An 18,247-nucleotide genomic window follows, 5' to 3' on the forward strand; every position below is an offset into this window, starting at 1 on the left:
GCGTCAGACACCAACGAATAAAGGCGTCATTTTACTTTGGCATGATACATGGACGGTTGCTGTTATAGTTTAATGGTGCCTGGCGGCGTCAAAGGGAAAAGTGATGGGACAAGAACCAATGTTAAGGTGCCAGAGTCACCCCAAGTATGCATCTTATGGTTCTGACTTCCTTCACTTTCATCTCTTCCTCGTGTCCTAGCACCTCACAGCAAGGATGTGAGAAGAAACAGGAGAGCGGAGGAGCTTAAGCTGCCAAATAAGAAATCCTTGGTTCCATAGTGTCAATCTTAAGTGTTGTTAGTCAATTATGACGTGCTGTGCCACATGTAGAGGTGCAGCAGTTACGAATCACGCCACTTGATAAAAGACTAGTATACACCTGTGTTTTCTGAGCCCGGTTTCACTCTGAAGTTGTCGAAATCTGGTGCTTGGGAGGTGACTTGCGGTGTCAGATGCTGACGAATAAAGCTGTCCTTTGACATCAGCATGATACGTGGCCCATTGCCATTATAGTTTAATGGCCCTCAACGGCATCAGGGGGAAACACAGTGGGACATGAACTAAAGTTAAGGTGGCGAATGTCTGAGTCCAACAATTTGGGTCCAGCAAACACAGAATTTCACCCCCGAGAGCAGTGTTCGCGTCCTGTAAGATTCTAAAGCCAAACCCTGTTCATTTTTTCTAAACCTAACCACATGCTTTTGTTGCCTAAACACAACCATTTGTGTTTGTTATTAAAGAAAAAAATAAATAAATCAATTTGCGGTTTTGTACAAACAGTGTGTTAATCTTGAAAGATACTTATGTAACTGTTAGATTTCCTGTAAAAACAGAAGTGTATTTTGAAAGAAGACAATGCCTAACAGACACGGTGTCCCAGAATGTCAACAACCAACACACCCAGGGTACCTTGCACACCTTATCTGGACCATGTCCATGACCAAACGTCATTATGTGACGAGGTTGGAGTGAGAATGTGTTGGTCCTTCATGCTGTTTAGTTACCGCAAACAATTTGTTTTTGGCCTAATTGTAAATGAGACGTAGAATAAAGTAATTTTGAAAATGAAATATCACTATTTTAAGCTTAAATTTGGTTATGTTTTTTTCCTAACTGAAGCATGTGTCCCACACAGTGTGTAGAACCATCGGAAATTTGAAAATAATAGTGGTAAAATAAATAAAATACAACCATTTACTTTTGTATGCCCCTGCCCTAAGCCAAAGTGAAAAACATAACCTCCTCCCAAGTGCTAAAAAGTTATTCAACATGCCAACCCCTTTTTGCACCACTCTTTCCACCCTTCATAAATAATGAACAGTCCCTTACCAAGATTGATTTGGATTTTTCTTCAAGGTATCCCCACAATAGGCCTATTCTTGTGAAGTTACATTTTCATTGAGAAAATATCTATGAAATTTGCTGACAGCACTGACAATCAGTAGTGTAGTGGTAGTTGATGAGTTTGGTGTACTAATACATGTAGGTAGATGGGTAACGGTAGGTTACATAGGAGGGAGTGGATATGCTCTCCTGTATATTCCAATGGGCTGATAGGGTGATTTACTTTTACCGTCCACAAAAAGAGATAGGTATACTCTGTATACCTGCGTATATCCTCCACACCAACACTGCCAACTGGCCACCTTTTAACATTCAGGAAACAGAATGCTATATGACAACATTTTGACATCCAAATGAAACAAGCATTTGGCTATACCACAGATGATGGCTAGTAATTGTGGCAAGGATCTTGTTTCTAATTAATAGCCGGGGCTGTTTGACCTACAATAACACTTGTAATACCTCAATATCAACATTTAAATATGTATACTTTTGCAGCTTCTCTAATTAATATTTTGGCGTTTATAATGGATCAAATGCCTAAACGTTGATGTGAAAGTTGTTGCTCATAGTACTGATTTACTGAGAAGTATCACCTAACTGCGGTGCCCCTCTTTATAGCACATTGTAGCATCTTTCAGCTTATTGTTTTGGTTTGATGTCCCACAATTTTACTGTGTTGGTTTACTCTCATTGCTTTCATCAGCATCATTTTCAGATGCAGCAGGCTGGTGCTTTGAGCCAAAAAGCTCTGATAAACCCACTGTATGTTCCCTGCCCAGCACCAACAAACCAGCTGACCCAGCTGACTAACAACGTTTGCTGTAAACACAGCATTGACACACATATTATCGCTCAGTAAAATTGCAAACAGTTTCCTGTGTACACATCAAGCAGGCCCTGGGCAACTTTAGCATTCATTTAGAGCTGTATATCTGGCCACCTGATGAATATAAACCCAATATTCACTCTCATTGTAGGTCTGTCTGGGTCTCCACCAAACCCTGAAGGAAGTATATGCTGCTTTACCTCTTTGGCTATTAAATGCTTCACTGCGTTTACCAGCTAGTTGCTCACTTGTCTGGGCAGGTAGTGCACAGTGGGTTCACAGAGTCAGAGGGCTTTGTCTGAAACGATCTACCCGCTGCTCCTGGACACAGGTCAATGAGAGCATGAACAATAAAGACACTAAAACAACAGTGTAGAGGGAAACTGCTGAAGCTGGGTGATAACTCTCTCTGTGTTTGTCTCTAGGAGTGCGCCTTTTACATAACACTTTAAATTGCCTGTAGATCGGTCTGTCTCTATATCTCAGCTCTGAGATAATCTGCCGACATGTCCAGGGTATACCCCACCTTTTGCCCAGTGTCAGCTGAGATAGGCTCCATGCAAACCCAATGTGGCCACTTTCTGCACACCTCCTCAGGAGCTGCATGAGTACACAGTTACCTTGGGAATGTATTGATCCTCTCCATAAACCTGAACACCTACGTTATTTGTGACAAATTTGCATAAATGCCTGAACTCTACTCAAGACTACAGCAGAGAAATAAAGAACAGTACAAACGTGCTGCCCACATCAACCAAACTTTTTCTTGTCAGTTGTAATTAAGATCGCACTGCCAGAGTGCAGTCTCCAAGAATAAAACTTGAGCGAAGAAAGTTTGCAGACTCCAACAAATACTCACAGTTACAATTAATCTGCCCAGTGATCGCATCCTGCCCGTGAGGAACATGTCCTCTCTCCAAATGGGAAAGTAATTGCAGTCTTTGCCACCTATACTCCCACATAATAGCACTTAGACCCTGTAATTTTGTTTTCACTCTTCTTCACGTCTCCATCTGCATATGTTAAGTGTAGCAATTACACCGGGAAATTGCTTCTAACTACATGGGGTTTATAGGACGGACAGATTCTTTTCTTGGTAAGAGCAGAAAAGGAAACAAGGGCGATACAGTTGCATTGTTCGGTCTGCGTTCCCATCCTCAAGTGTTTTGTTCTCGTGCTTAGATTCTTAGTCTCTTTATCCTTTTTAAAAAGTGTGCAAAGTTTGTGCACCATTCAGGTTTGGTCACTTTTTAACAAAAACGTCTTTGTTGAATTTCAGTCAGTTAAGGACAAGTCCAAAATTGAATTTATTCAAGTCATTTGAGGTTTGATTGAGACGGTAGAATCAACTATACTATTATATATTTTTTTTTTCAATGTGAACGCATACAAATTACAAACCTTTACCTTTGAGCTCCTGATGCAGTGATGCATTTCATCTGGGAATCTGATGTCTGTTCTTTTTCTGATGTTTTTTGTGCCGATGATGTCTACAAACTGAATCTGTTGTTTTGTTTCATCTTTCCAGTGGTATACCTTCACTATCTTACATTATTGAATTATATTTCATGGTTGTTTTTCTTGAAGAATTGGTCTACCCAAATTGCAAAACACTCTTGCATTCCTGTCCAGTCATACAGATAATCTAGCCCCACAGACATTGAATTGGGATGGACAAATAAGCCTATAACCAGAACTAGAGTTGTTCTGATACCCATACCAGTATTGGAAATGACTTTGGCGTCTACGTGAATCTATGCACCAACCAGATACCATGTAAATTCTAACTAGTTTAAAGTAGTTTTAAGATAAAATGGCCGTTTTCGCAGAAATCAATTCTTCTTCTTTGCTGCTCTAAAACAGTAGCTGTCAGCAGAATGTCGATATTTAGTGGCCGTTTTGGTAGGGAACCAGAACCAGGGCGAGAGAGACAGGATCCGGAATTCAATGGATGCGCCTTTCCGTCGAAGTAAAAGCACCAAGCTAATAAAAATGTGGTGAAACTTTTTAATTTAAAGAATATAATTTACAAGAAAAGCCCCAAGCCATTAAGTTAACCTTTTTCTTTTATTGTAAATCGATGGTGCACCAGAATTTAAAGTTTTACTTTGGTGAACACTTTTACTTTGGTGAATTTGGTGAATTCCGTATCCGCTCTCTAGACCGGAACCAGAATCCAGACAAAATTCAGAGTGAATGGAAACCAGGCTCTTCGCCGTACGTGAAGAGCCTGGTGACACGAGGCTAGTCAGACCCTGGTCTGAGCTGGCCCAATTCTATGCTATGATTGGTCAGTTTGCATCTGGGGGTGGGACTTAGGGAAGGGTTGATTAAATGATAAAAGAAAGCTGTACGTCATTCATTGTCTGTATGTATATTGGGATCAGCTGATATGCAAATTCAGGTATTGGAATTGTTATCTGGAAGGAAAAATGGTATCAGAACATCTCTAACTAAAACTATCAGCCTGGCTACATGTTGTTGGATATTAGAGAAACTATTGTTGTGTAAGTTGGGTGGACCAAATGAACTGCATAGATAATGTGCTGAAGCTGCACCTCGCAGCACTTGTGAATATGTTCTCTCACCCCTCTTTACTGCTCTTATGACTGCTACCATTCACTGACTGCTGCCGCAGGACCTCCAGGCCTTTAGGACATTCTCCTTTTTGCACCTCTAGTCTCTCTCTCTGGTTGGTCTCTCCACCCCTCTGTGACCTGGGGATGAACGCACCAATGAGGAGCCTCACAGTGAGTCCCCCTGGTCCCTCCTCCACCCCATCCTCTTCTTCCACAACACCTCAGTCAGTCACTCACTCACTCACAGAGTGTGTCGCATATATGCCTTGATGTCAGACGTGGTGGGCATTCCTGTCTCTATGAGCGTACTGTAGATGTGGGTAGTGTACTGTACACCATATAAGCCATGATGTTGACTAACTGTTGTGTGTTATTTACAGGGTATGCCTGATCGCATGTTATGTGCAGTGCTGGAGCAATTTCAGCTTTACTTTTCCCTTTGGTATGTGCGCTTTGTCTCCATTCAGAGTGTCATTTCTTCTTGTGTTCTTATGTTGAAACGGCCTGTACACTTTTTCTTTTCCTGCATACACACACAAACATACACTAACACGGACATGGGCAGGTAACACCAACGCACAAGTCCTCACACTGTACAGTAGGTTGATCAGCTTAATCTACTGGCGCCTTGGTGTTCAGTACAATGAAGATCATGTATGATCTTTCCAAATGGTAAGTTACTGGAGCTGTTCCAATGTGAATACACTCGTCCCTGTGTTCCATGTGTGCTGCGTTGTGTATCACGGTGGCCATTCAACAATGCAACACATGTTTAATTTTAAAGTACACCTCTGTTCTGGCAATTCAAGTCAGGGTGGTTTATTTTGCTGAATATACATCACAGTAAACTAAACCTAATGCTACATGTAATGACATAGAAGCCACTATTGATACACAGCTTATTAGAAACATTCATGCTATATTTAAATATACGGTTAACCCAAGCTTTGTCCAGTTTCTCATCTTTGAAGAGGTGCACTGGTATTTTTATAGTCCGTTACTGTTAATGTGGCCATCTATGCCAAGCCAAGTGCCTCTGGGCTGCATTAAGTACACTTAAAATTAATCAATTTAGATTATAATCCACATTATTGGAGCTACAAGAGAAGGTACTGCCACTGCCCAGACTTGGATGCAGCCAGCGTGTTCTCCTGTTCCTCATTTAGCTTTGTTCACTGTTTGGTTCGCCTCCCTCTCTCTGTCAGATCCACTCTCTGTATAGCACGGCAAGCCCCAGCATGCTAAAGAGGAAACAGAGCTCACGGGTCGAGGCCCAGCCCATGACCGACTTTGGGCCGGATGAGACCCTCACGGACAGCGCCGACATCTTCTGGATCAACAAACCAGTGAGTGTACTGGTGGTGGGGTCAGCCTATCACATGTTATCTGTGGTCTATCATACCAGATATTTTATTTCTCCTTTTGTTGTCTTCCTTCAGTGGGTGCACTCCCTGCTGCGGGCCTGTGCCATCATCAGTGTCATCTCCGTGTGTATGAACACCCCCAAGACATTCGAGCATTACCCTCCGTTGCAGTATGTGACGTTCACGCTGGACACGCTGCTCATGTTCCTCTACACCGCCGAGATGATCGCCAAGATGCACATCAGAGGAATCATCAAGGTAGCTACTGACAGACTCACATGGTTACTGGATGCACTTGTATTTGTGTGTTAGCACTGGTGTTACTTTTAATAACCTGATGTCTGAGACTTTCAACATCCCCTCCATGTTGAGTTTCAGATGCTTCTATCAGGGCGGAGACTTTGCCTCCCTAAATGCAGCACAAAGCGTTATAGATCGTCCTTTGTGATGTCTGCTATTGCTTATCTTATCCGGCAGTGACCATTAATGTCCATGATTTATCCCTAACACTGTGTGATACTGTATATGCGTGTTATGTATTGCACTCTCATGACTCATGTACTCATGACTACTGTCTGTATCTCAAATGGCCAGTCAGGGACAGTAACCATTTACCTTACCTAACCATACCTTACCTTACCTTACCAAACCATACCTTACCTTACCTTACCTTACCTTACCTAACCATACCTTACCTTACCTTACCTTACCATACCATACCATACCATACCATACCATACCTTACCTTACCTTACCTTACCTTACCTTACCTTACCTTACCAAGCCATACCTTACCTTACCTTACCTTAACAAATTCAGATGAAACTTCATAGAAATGTTATAGGGCATTGAGCTGGTTAGCTTAAAGGAATACTTCACTCCCCAAATGACCATTTGTGTATCCATTACTTGCGTTGTGTCACAATAAATTTGTGGGAAAAACTTTTTTTGATGGACAAAGAATCCAAAAATGGAGAAAGGTCTTGATGAAATGAAGAAATAGGCAACTCCGTTTAACAACAGCGAAACTACATCAAAACATCTGTTTACAAACTCTCACACAACTCACACAGTATAATCCAAGTCTCATTTATCCAGTCATGCGCTCAGTACTTCCCGCACACACAGCCCTTTCTTACAGGGAACTAAAGAGAATGTAAAACCAGTGTCCTCTCTTCAAAGCCAGGCTCCATCACCAAAAACTGATTTTACCTCACAGAACACAGGAGCTGCTGGTCTACCACTGCCTTAATAAGTTTGTTTGTTTGTGTCATTGTGTGACTGGTGTTTTAAAGGGTTAATCCAGTTCAACAAAGTCACACAATAATGCAACACACTACAGATCAAGGCAGCGGTAGCAGCAGCTCCTGTGTTCAGCGAGGTAACATTACTGTTTTTGTCAATGGAGTCTGGCACTGAAGAGAGCACAGGGAAAGTTTCACTTTCTGGTCAGAAAGAGCTGTCTGTTTGGGAAACACTGAGCATATGACTGGACAAATGAGCCTTGGATTATATTTCACGAGTTGTGTGAGAGCTTGTAAACTAAAACGCGGACCCCTATGACTTTAATTCATTAAGAATTCTTTGTTTTTGGATTCTTCGTTCACAAGAAAAATGCGAGAAAAACTATGTTTTCTTTACGAATTCAGCATAAGTAATTCATAGGGTGAGTAATTCATATACAAATGGTAATTTGGGGTTTTAATTATTCCTTTTACTTTGGAATAGGGCACTGGCAAGGCTTTCCCACTTAACTAATTAATATTGTATGGTCATTTCACCTAGTGGTGGGAATCACCAGAGGCCCCACGATACGATATTATCACGATACGCAAGTCACGATACAGTATCTTTTTCACGATTTTAAACATGTTGCGATATGAGTATTGCGATAAAATACATTGCAATATTTTGCGAGATGTTATCTTTTATCAACTGCAAAGGAAAACTTTGTAAACATCAAGGTTTATATCTAATAAGATGAAGTTTTTAGTCTTTTCATGTTATTTCAGTCATTTTTATTGCACCAATATGTATCTAGTAAACTGAAAAAGCAACTGATTTTATTATTGTAATATGATACAAAAGGTTGAATTTGTATTTGTATTATTAATAATTTAATGATAGGACACTTGACATCCATGTAACGATACAATATTGCCACACAAAAATATTGTGATACTATGCTGTATTGATTTTTTCCCCTTCCCCTAATATCACCAGAAGAGAGTGGAGGTGAAACTCCTGTTACCAGTCAAACAATAAAGCAACACTAAAGTACTCATTTTCAGTTTAGCCTGCTTTGCCAGTTCTTGCTGAATGTAGTAGGATGAAGGTAACAGCCACAAACAATTAGAGACCTGACTGACCACATGTTGGTCCATCAGCTTTTTGTGTTGCATCAGAGTTGCAGTCACGCCCTTACTAGTCGCATTGAGCTGCAAATTCAGATGAATCAACACAATTCAAATCGGAGGTAGACAGATAATGTTCTATAGAAGTGTCCAGGAACAGACAGCTGGCAGATGAAAGGCCCATAATTACTGCCATAAAAAGTGTGGACAGCTTAATTGGCAAATCAAGGATAACAAGCAGGGAGGCACCGGAGGACACAGAATAAGAATCACCAGTGCAGGAAAACAGCATCAAAACTGGAACATTCCTTCTTCTTCTTCTTTCTCTTATTTTCCCTTTGTAGTTCTTAAAAGCAGATAAAAAACATCTGTATCTGTAAAATGGGAAGGTATTTTTGTCTCGCTTATTTTCTGTGCCTGTCAAGTAAAATCCAACTTGTACAAATGATGAATCACACATTTGGATTTCTAAATTTATTCCACACATCTATAACCTTATTGATTGACACTTGGAAGTTGTATTTTGCAGCTAGCTGATGAAAGTGCCGGCACAAAACAAACGATCCACACAGCGTGATAAAGTAATTGCATGCTTTTATGCTTGTCAGTGTGTAATCAAACATGGTCTTATCTGTGAAGTGTCTCCGAACACACCCTCCTATTTGCAGCCTTTCTTCCTGTACAAGCCTGACCCCCCTAAGAGCTTCTTACAGGCTCTGTCTCTCTGTAAGTGGTAATTAAGTATGCCCGTTTTTGCTGGCCCCATGGCATTTCAGTTCGTTCACACTTCAGGGGCTTAACCATTTTTTGTCTTATCATGTCGAAAACAAGGCTATTTGAATATCGTGGTCAGTCCGTCAAAACAGACACTTTCATTTTTGTGTTTGTTTGTTTCTTTCCATTACTTTTTCAACACAAAGGCTTTCTATCACAATAAAAGCTTTCTCTGTCAGATTTTCAGAAGGTGACAGTTGGCACTTGATATGGGCAATTTTCAGAACCATAAAGACTGGCATTATTAAAGCCTCAAAACATCACAGGATGTCTTGTAGTTGTTAGAATACATCAGCTTTCATGAAAAGTATGGCCTTGGATAATGACGATGTTTGTTTATTCATGTTCATATTTTTTGCTCTTCCAATTACTCTTTCGTGTTTTTGACTTTTGTTGACATCCGCTCTTTCTCTGTGTCTCTCCGCACAGGGGGAAAACTCCTATGTGAAGGATCGCTGGTGCATGTTTGATGGCTTCATGGTGTTTTTCATCTGGGTGTCCCTGGTGCTGCAGGTACGTTGCAACATTTACAATTATTGCCATTTTTTTCCTGCAAGTGCTTGTACAGCTTGACGTGAGGCAATTAATTGTGATAGCTGTTTTTTTTTAGCCTAATAATAATCAATTTCTCGTTGTTTTAGGTGTTTGAAATAGCAGAGCTTGTGGATCAGATGTCTCCATGGGGAATGCTGAGAATCCCCCGAGCGCTCATTATGATCCGGGCCTTCAGGATCTACTTCCGCTTCGAGCTTCCTCGCTCCCGCATCACCAACATACTGAAGTAGGAAACTGTCTTCTGTCACTGTTTTCTCCACAATTAAATGGATAGTCGTACATAAACAAAATACACACAAAATACGCCTTTCTTTACTCTTGTGCTTTGCAGGCGATCTGGAGAACAGATCTGGAGTGTCTCCATCTTCTTGCTGTTTTTTCTCCTGCTCTATGGAATCCTGGGTGTTCAGATGTTCGGGACCTTCAACCATCACTGCGTCACTAACGATACACAGAAAGGGTAAGAACCAAGAATGAAGAAGTGTGACTTTGGCAACTTCACTAAACTCATCATTTAGTGTTTTAAAGGCGCTCTATGTAAGAATGTGGCCAAAATGCTTACTGCACTCAAATTCAAAATACTGCCGCGAGTCGTGTCCGCCCCCCCCTTCTCTACAGATTCCAGGTTGCTGCTCTGTGCTGAATTGCTGCGTTGTGCTCCGGTGTCTGGCAAAAATAGTCCTGCGTATCTGTTGCGGAGGGCTCTGGAGTGCCGCAGCTGAGACAGAGCCGGAACGCAGCACAGCTGCAGCCGGTGGAAACACACACATTGACTACAACTGAATCCTATTGGCTCTGCTGCCGGCCAACACGCATCTGGTGGAAATTGGGGGTGATTTGTTTGCCCACGGGTGGCTGCCGTGGCAGGGCCGCGTCACCGTGTCCTTGATCTTCAGTTTTCCGGCGGACCGTTCGAGCAAGTCCGGCTTCTCTGCTGCTAACGCTGCTGCCAGGATACAGCGGAGGAGGACCCGGCTGCTAAAGCTATGTACCGGGACACTGCTAATGCTGCTTGCCGTGCTGCTAATGTTTGTTTCTCAAAAACATCAGTCGGGTCGATGACCCACCTGCACATGGGCTACAATATATGATCGAAAATGAATAACAGTTGAAAGTATTCGAAATGTCTATCCCCGTCTAGCTATGATGCTAGTTCACCAACTTTGGCTAAAGCTTACCTGTCGAGGAGAAGAGTAGCCACTTCGACATCCGATTTCAAATTCTTCTCCGCTTTCAACCGTCTCCACCGTTCAAAAGCATCTCCTATATAGACCCTCGCTTTGCCTCGAGTTTTGTCTTGGCGTTTTTGGGAATCATAACGAGGTCGTTTGTGTTTAGTCGCACCGTCAGCCATTGTAGCTCAGTCGTAACTGTAACTGATGCTGAGACTCTACTGACTGCGTGACTGGTAGACGGCGGTGGGTGGCGCAACAGGCCAAAACACATAAACATGATTTGCAGACCGTAATTTTTTTTTTTAATGCGAATATTCTGGCTGTACTATTGTTGTCTGTGAGATCAGTATGTTATATGAACATTATTCCTTAGTCTCTGTNTGGGTGGCGCAACAGGCCAAAACACAAATTCAAAACATAAACATGATTTGCAAACCGTAATTTTTTTTTTTAAATGCAAATATTCTGGCTGTACTATTGCTGTCTGTGAGATCAGTATGTTATATGAACATTATTCCTTAGTCTCTGTGACATATTAGGAGGATTTTACGACTATTTGCTTTAGATTTCTTACATATAGCTCCTTTAATGAACACCTTTAAATACCTGTGACAGAGGCTGTGTTGCTTTAATCGAGGTGATACATTTTATGTTTACTGAGGCGATAATGGTTAATGAAGTAGTTTTAAGAAGCTAGAAGATATATACTGTACATTGAGTGTTTCTCTTATTACAGTATACTGACTGAGGCCAATGCTAAGTGCAAACATCAAAACAAAGCACCATTGTTACACTCCTTAGGTGCAGACGTACATGAGCCTGAATGCATCCAGCCAGACATTTAATCTTTGCATAACAGACTATAGAAGCAACAGTAATTCTCCAGTAAGTAAATTTGATTGTGACATAAATAGCCTATGAATACAGCTACTTAAACACACATAATAAACTGTAGTGTCTCTCATCAGTGTTGATGAGTTGTTCCTGCAGGCGTTGTGCTCTCAAGTAGTGCTGCTCGATATGGCAAAAATATAACTGTTTGAAGAGGATCCTAATAATGACTAGAGCCTGTGGGATACTTAGTCAAAGTTTAAATGAGAGTTTATTAACATATAAAATAGAATGACATACATATGTAAGTGTGCGACCATGGCTTGGTTTGCAATATATTCTGTGATAAAAAAATTTAACATTTAAAGGGAAACTCTGTTTTTTTTAACTGACCCTTATTTTCACGTTTTTGTATCTAAGTGACAAATGGAGACAACAATTTTTTCATCCAGTGTTGAACGAGACTGCTCCAGCTGCAGCGGTGAAAAAGGCTGCAGTATAATCCCAATGGGCAACTGTGAATTGTCAATTTACATCTGCTTAAAGTGCCTGTTTGCGCCACTGACAGGCTCAGATTGTTATTTTAAGTGTCTGACAACATTATGGAAAAAGCCTTACAGTAAAATGAAACATTTTTTCTTACCTTTTGCTGATCCGGTCTGTTTGTTAGTGTGTGTAACCACGTGTCCCTTAAGGAGAAACCTCTTTCTACATTGTCGAATCAGATAAATATTCAGCCATTACATGGAACATTTTTTAGATAACACTAAGCTACGATTTTTGTACTCCGACAAAACAAACTCTTCCTGGCACTCCTCTCTCCAACTCTCGTAAGGGGATGTACACATGCTGCGTCTTTTACTGCCTTGGAAATGCGAGGTCAGGCGCTGGGTGCTTGTGCCTTTTCCGCGCCAGCTTTCAAGTGTGTGGTGCCAGGTTGTGCCTGAGTTTGTAAGCAACCTTAACCAGCATAGCCTATTTACCTGAAATCCTGAGTGCAAAGCTTCGTCTAGGCACTGTTTTTGTGTAGGCCTATCGTCCGTGGGGCAGATGAAAAGCTCTGGCAGCCCTGCACTAAAATGAACTGATTGGCATATTTATCCCAGACTGATATTAACGAATGAAAGGAAAGATATCTGTTGGCTTTGATTGGTTGGTCCTTGCGTGCTGCTGCATTCCAAAAATGGAACTGTGTTTGTGTCAGGGCGCAGCCGTTGCACACTGAAAAATGGGCACTCAGGAACGTGTGTGTGCCAAGATGGCATCAGAACGATACTTTGTCTTGAGCGAGACTCTGTCACAATTACAAACAGACAACCGAAAGGTATAGGAAAACATTTCATATCTCTGTAGGGTCCTTTATGTAATGTTGTCAGACACTTATAATAACAATCGGAGCCTGTCAGTGGCAAAAACAGCACTTTTAGTGGACGTAACTTGACAGTGCACAATTGCCTGTCAGGATTACATGCAGCCTGTTTCACCACTGCAGCTGCTGAGGTGTCTGTCAATACTGGACTAATTTTAAGAAAACTGTTGTTGCTATTAGTCACTTAGACACAAAAACATGGGAAAATAGGGTCCAGGTTAAAAAAACTAGAAGTTTCCCTTTAACTTAGCAAAACAAAACAAGTTAGCTTGCCAGGATGCTCATTCTTCAGGTGATAGAAAAGATTTGTTGGCACTTGATTGGCACCGAGTGACATCATATTTGCAGACCATCTTAATCTGCACTTCGTCACTTTGAAATATCCAAACCACATCCATGTAACTGATGTTGTGTTGCCTTTTTGTCTATAATTTCCTCAGCATTAGGGGATAATGTAAGTTCATCTTCAGCACTGTGGCATATACAGTAAGAGAGGCAGCACACTGACTGGCTGTGGTTGGGTTTATTTCTGCTGTGTGACAGTCTGTCAGATCTAGCTATATTGGTTAAAAATGTCCAAAGCTCATTGTCGTTATCAACATAAATTTCATCGTGATCCTCTATCAAGATCGTTAGGAGACCACTTGCGTGTTACTTGTGAGTTTTGGAAGATGCTTTGCAGAGGTGGTACAGTAGCTTGTTTTACAGTCTGTGAAACAGGGCTCAGCACAATCTAGATGTCTCATTAAAAGATTTAAAACTTTAAAGAGACACACTCCGTTTGTATGGAACGCATTATACCCAGCTCCCATATTCCATATAAAATTTATATTGCACTGTATTATATATACTTTTGGGCTTTACTGTTTCCATTTCATTGCTTACCTTTTCATATCACACAACCGTTTGTTTCAGCTTAAATAGAAAGTGTACAGTTGTGCTTTTATTGGCCTGTCACTGCTATACCTCAAGTTATTTTTGTTTCATGACAGTTAAAATCCACATCATTCTGCAACAACTGCTTTAACTAAATCTATTTCATGAATAATCTCTTTACTGGTGTGTGTTTACAGCACCGGGATTTATCAAAGTTTCTAACGGAGATAGAACTTGGTCCTGTTTTTAAATAAGCATGTTAGGAGAATGAATATTATACGTATTGATAATAAAAGAAAAGACTCGATGGGGAATATCTAACGTCAAACCTACGTCAGTCCGGTGCTTGACGCATTACACTCTGCTTTTTGTGGACCAACTGTTAACAGGATTGCAACTGTGTCTTCCTTTGAAAACAATTTCCTTCCCCTGCATGATGCTTTGTTAGTACACTTAGCGTGAAACCTCAGTTGCAGAGTCGATGATAATTGAAAGTTCATACAGTGTGGTAAATAAAAACTTGTGTGCTGCTTACGCCACATTGTGACATCCTGCTTTAATGAATTACCGCAGAGCGAACCAATGATGGGTCAGCCTGATCCGTCAGTAGCTGTCACCTGCTGAGCTGAGTCTGACAGATCCTGACAGCATCTCATCTTTTGTGATCAGTTTGGTGTGACTGTCTGAGCAGTAGTCTCGCACATTAAATTGGCTTTTTTTTAATGGCGCAACACTTCCACACAACTTTCTTTCCATGTCCAAATCTTAGGAGCTTGTTTTAATTTAAATGAATTACAGCACTGTAGAAGGAACATAGGTAGAAGCTCAACACTTGAATGCTTTATTGACTTTGGACATTGGTAATCAGCATATTCCTACAGCTAGAAACACAGCAACTTGTGGAAGGTGGGACATATAGTCATTCATTCATTTTCCGTAACCGCTTATCGTGTTAGGGGTCGCAGGGGGGCTGGAGCCTATACCAGCTGACATCAGGTGAGAGCTGGGTTTACATAGAGACAGACAACTCATCTGTTGGCAATGTAGAGTCACCAATTAACCTGTGTGTCTTTGGACTGTGGGAGGAAGCCGGAGTACCCTGAGAAAACCCATGATGACACGGGGAGAACATGCAAACGCTGCACAAAAGGGCTCCCCCACCCTGGGTTCGAACCAGGAACTCTCTTGCTGTGAGGTGACAGTACTGCCACTGCGTCACCATGCTGCCATCATATAGTCATGTTCTTCGATAAAAAAAAAAAAAAAAGGCATTTTGGGACAAAATCAGAAAAATAAAAAAATGAATATATATATATATATATAATTATTATTGTTATTATTATTATTATTTTTAAATTATCATTATTATTTTTATATATTTTTTTTCATATTTTATTGAATTTTCAAGAATATAATACAAATATGATACAAAAAAATATATAAATATAATAAAGAAAATTATATAAAAAAAGCAGAGATGGATACAAACAGAGCACAGACCCTAAAGGGAAAGAACAAAAAAAAAGTTAAATATTTAATTGAAATATTCAGTGAACTTTAATTTAACAGCCCTACTCTTTAATGGTCTTTAAAAAATTCTAATTAAAGTGAAATGACCAGTATCGTAATGTTGAAGTTCTGTAGGAACCCCTTGGTGTCAGCACTGGGGGAGATGTGTGAATGTGTGTGTGCACATTACTGTAAAAAAAAAAAAAAATCAACATGTATTTAAACACACTTGTGAAGAATTTCCATCCTGTTGAGACTGGTGATATGATACAGAGAATATTAATCCCTGTGGAGACAAAAGACGGGGGAAGCAAGCATCATATTTAAAGCCCCAGGCTGCAGGGAGAGCTAACACTAATTATAATAATTAAAATTTCCTACATTGTCCAGCCCTTACACTGTGCTCATTCCTGCTCAGCTCCCCATCTATCTCCCCCTTACTGATCGTGTGCCAGAGCCCCCTAAGGACACCGCATGCATTGACCATTAGCAGCGGCGGAGTTAGGACACGACATTGTCACATTTATAGCTCTGACATCTCTCTGTAACAGCGTTCCAAAAGTGGCGTGGCAGCTGCCCATCTAATTTGTTTGCTGCTCTGCTCCTTTCCCTAAATCCCTCACGTATATATGCTCCTAATGGGGTATTTTAGAAATATGTCACACAAGGACTGATGTGTCTAATCTCTATCTGCCATATGCCCTTGGCACAAAGTCAGAGCACCCGAGCTTTTCGCACACAAGGGATTTGATGGGAATTGGGAAAAATAGCAGGGGAGACATTTTCTGATACGGATATTAGATGGCGAGGGTTTTGGATTTGTGAGCGAAGTGTGGTCGCCTCTTCTAGATGTCAGGATTTCTGCAATTGACCTCATCACTATGTAACTCCATGGAATGAATAATATTTTGTAAAGTGTGATTTAGATCCACTGAACCAGACATTTGAGTTTTGTAGATTTCTTTAAGGCTTATTCTAAATAGAAAAGTCTTGATTCGAAGTTTTGAACTGATTAATGTGAACAACGTTTTAGAGAGCATAAACATATCTCTTTTCTGAGAATGAAGTGATGCAAAAACATGTTTACTGATATTGTTTCGTTCTCAAATTGGATGGAGAGCTTAGGAAAAAAGTATTGTTAGTGTATTCATATCCTAAATTAGTGGACAGTGGATGATGTGTCAACAAGCAGTGGTTGTCAGCCAAGGAGGTTGGCAGAGGTTGTTGACAGGACATCACATTTTCAATTATGCAAAGCACCACAAATTAATTTTGGTTTGATAAAAGAAACAACAATTATATGGCTTGTTTTCCATTTGACTCACCAACTTATTAATATCACGTTATTACTGGACATTTGGTCTCTCATTTATCTCCTCTTTGTCATCAAAAAAAAAAAGTGATTTATCCGATAAGATACAGTGGTTTTATGCAGCCCGGCATAATAAGCGTTATCTGATTCATCACTATGCCTCTGATTGCCCTTTGTGATAGTGCAATAAATTATCCCCTCTGATCCTGTACCCCTTAATAAACAATTTGGATGAATGTCTGGGCAGCCAATTTGAAGGCATTCATTTTCATTAGAGAAATCAAGCAGCTCCTGGAATAACACCTGTGGCTAAAAGACAGGGAGACAGGGGAAGAGGGAGGAGGTGTGTGTTTGCACTCTGCATGTGTGTGTGTGCAAACAGGCAGTTTTCTTCTCATGCTTATTTTAAATTTGTAACTGGCCATAAATGTGTGACCTTAACCATAAACTTTCTGAATTTATTACAAAGCACAATATTACCTTAAAATCCTAAAATGATTATAGTCATTTAATATCACCATTGATACCCTAGGGCAGTCATTCGTTACTGGTGGGTTGCAGTCCAAAAGTGGGTCCATTCAGAATGGACAGCAAGTGACCTGCAAACATGTTAAGTTTGTAAAAAACACACTTTCATTGGGCAGGTGTGAACACAGCAATCACACTCAGGTGTGCACCAAAACAACTGGACGGAGACCTTCTTGAAGACGTGGTCTCAGTCCGGTTACAAACAAACTCTGGTGCGGTTCATTTGTAGTGAACGTGTTCCGACCTGGATCTGAATCAACTGCAGTCACATGACACATTGTTTGGGTTAAACATGAGCATGTTACAGTCCTGGAGGATTATTAATGTGCACCTCCTCCTGTACTGCCTTAATATGCACATTCAGCACATCCAATGCATCAAAACATTGTTTTCTAGTTGGAGCCGCGCCTCGTTTTCAAACTGTATGGTTTGACTAAAATGAACAATGACAGCAATATAGTCCACGATGAGCAGCGCTAAAATCAACCTGCGTAGTTGTCCCTCCATTGTGACATTAGAAAGTGTCACATTTATCTTGCAAGTGTACTCTTCTTCAACGTTTGGTTTACTTCCTGGATTTTTCCCACATGGAAATTCTGACCAATCAAGAGCAGCTTTCTCACACAAGGCATTTGATCTGGTCCTCTTGTAAATGCTGCCGTGAGAACACAAACCAACTCTAGGCAATTATACAACTTTGTGACAAAATGAGTCCCTGATTCAGACCAAAGCAAGACAACTCTAGGTCTGAAAGCACCCTTACATAATATTGAAACATATTGGCCAAGGGTACGGATATTCTTGTGAGCCATGTACTGGATTGTTTTGTAACTTTTCAACAAGAGACT

The 18,247-nt window shown here is 40.7% G+C and overlaps 1 protein-coding gene across 4 annotated transcripts in view; it reads left to right on the forward strand.

The window, feature by feature from the left end:
* The window catches only part of nalcn (sodium leak channel, non-selective), a 110,967-nt gene that overhangs the window by 1,467 nt on the left and 91,253 nt on the right, over positions 1-18,247 (forward strand). For 2 of the 4 annotated variants that reach the window (XM_050049054.1, XM_050049057.1), the window contains exons 2-8: positions 4,812-4,923; positions 5,133-5,194; positions 5,958-6,098; positions 6,192-6,374; positions 9,674-9,757; positions 9,886-10,025; positions 10,131-10,259. In XM_050049054.1, coding sequence (XP_049905011.1) covers positions 5,153-5,194; positions 5,958-6,098; positions 6,192-6,374; positions 9,674-9,757; positions 9,886-10,025; positions 10,131-10,259 — 719 coding nt within the window. In that variant the 5' untranslated portion in view covers positions 4,812-4,923; positions 5,133-5,152. The remainder of the gene's footprint in view (positions 1-4,811; positions 4,924-5,132; positions 5,195-5,957; positions 6,099-6,191; positions 6,375-9,673; positions 9,758-9,885; positions 10,026-10,130; positions 10,260-18,247) is intronic. The other 2 variants (XM_050049055.1, XM_050049056.1) reach the window with 2 other exon arrangements.

Source organism: Epinephelus moara, chromosome 7, assembly GCF_006386435.1.
Source record: "Epinephelus moara isolate mb chromosome 7, YSFRI_EMoa_1.0, whole genome shotgun sequence".
Lineage (NCBI taxonomy): Eukaryota > Metazoa > Chordata > Actinopteri > Perciformes > Serranidae > Epinephelus > Epinephelus moara.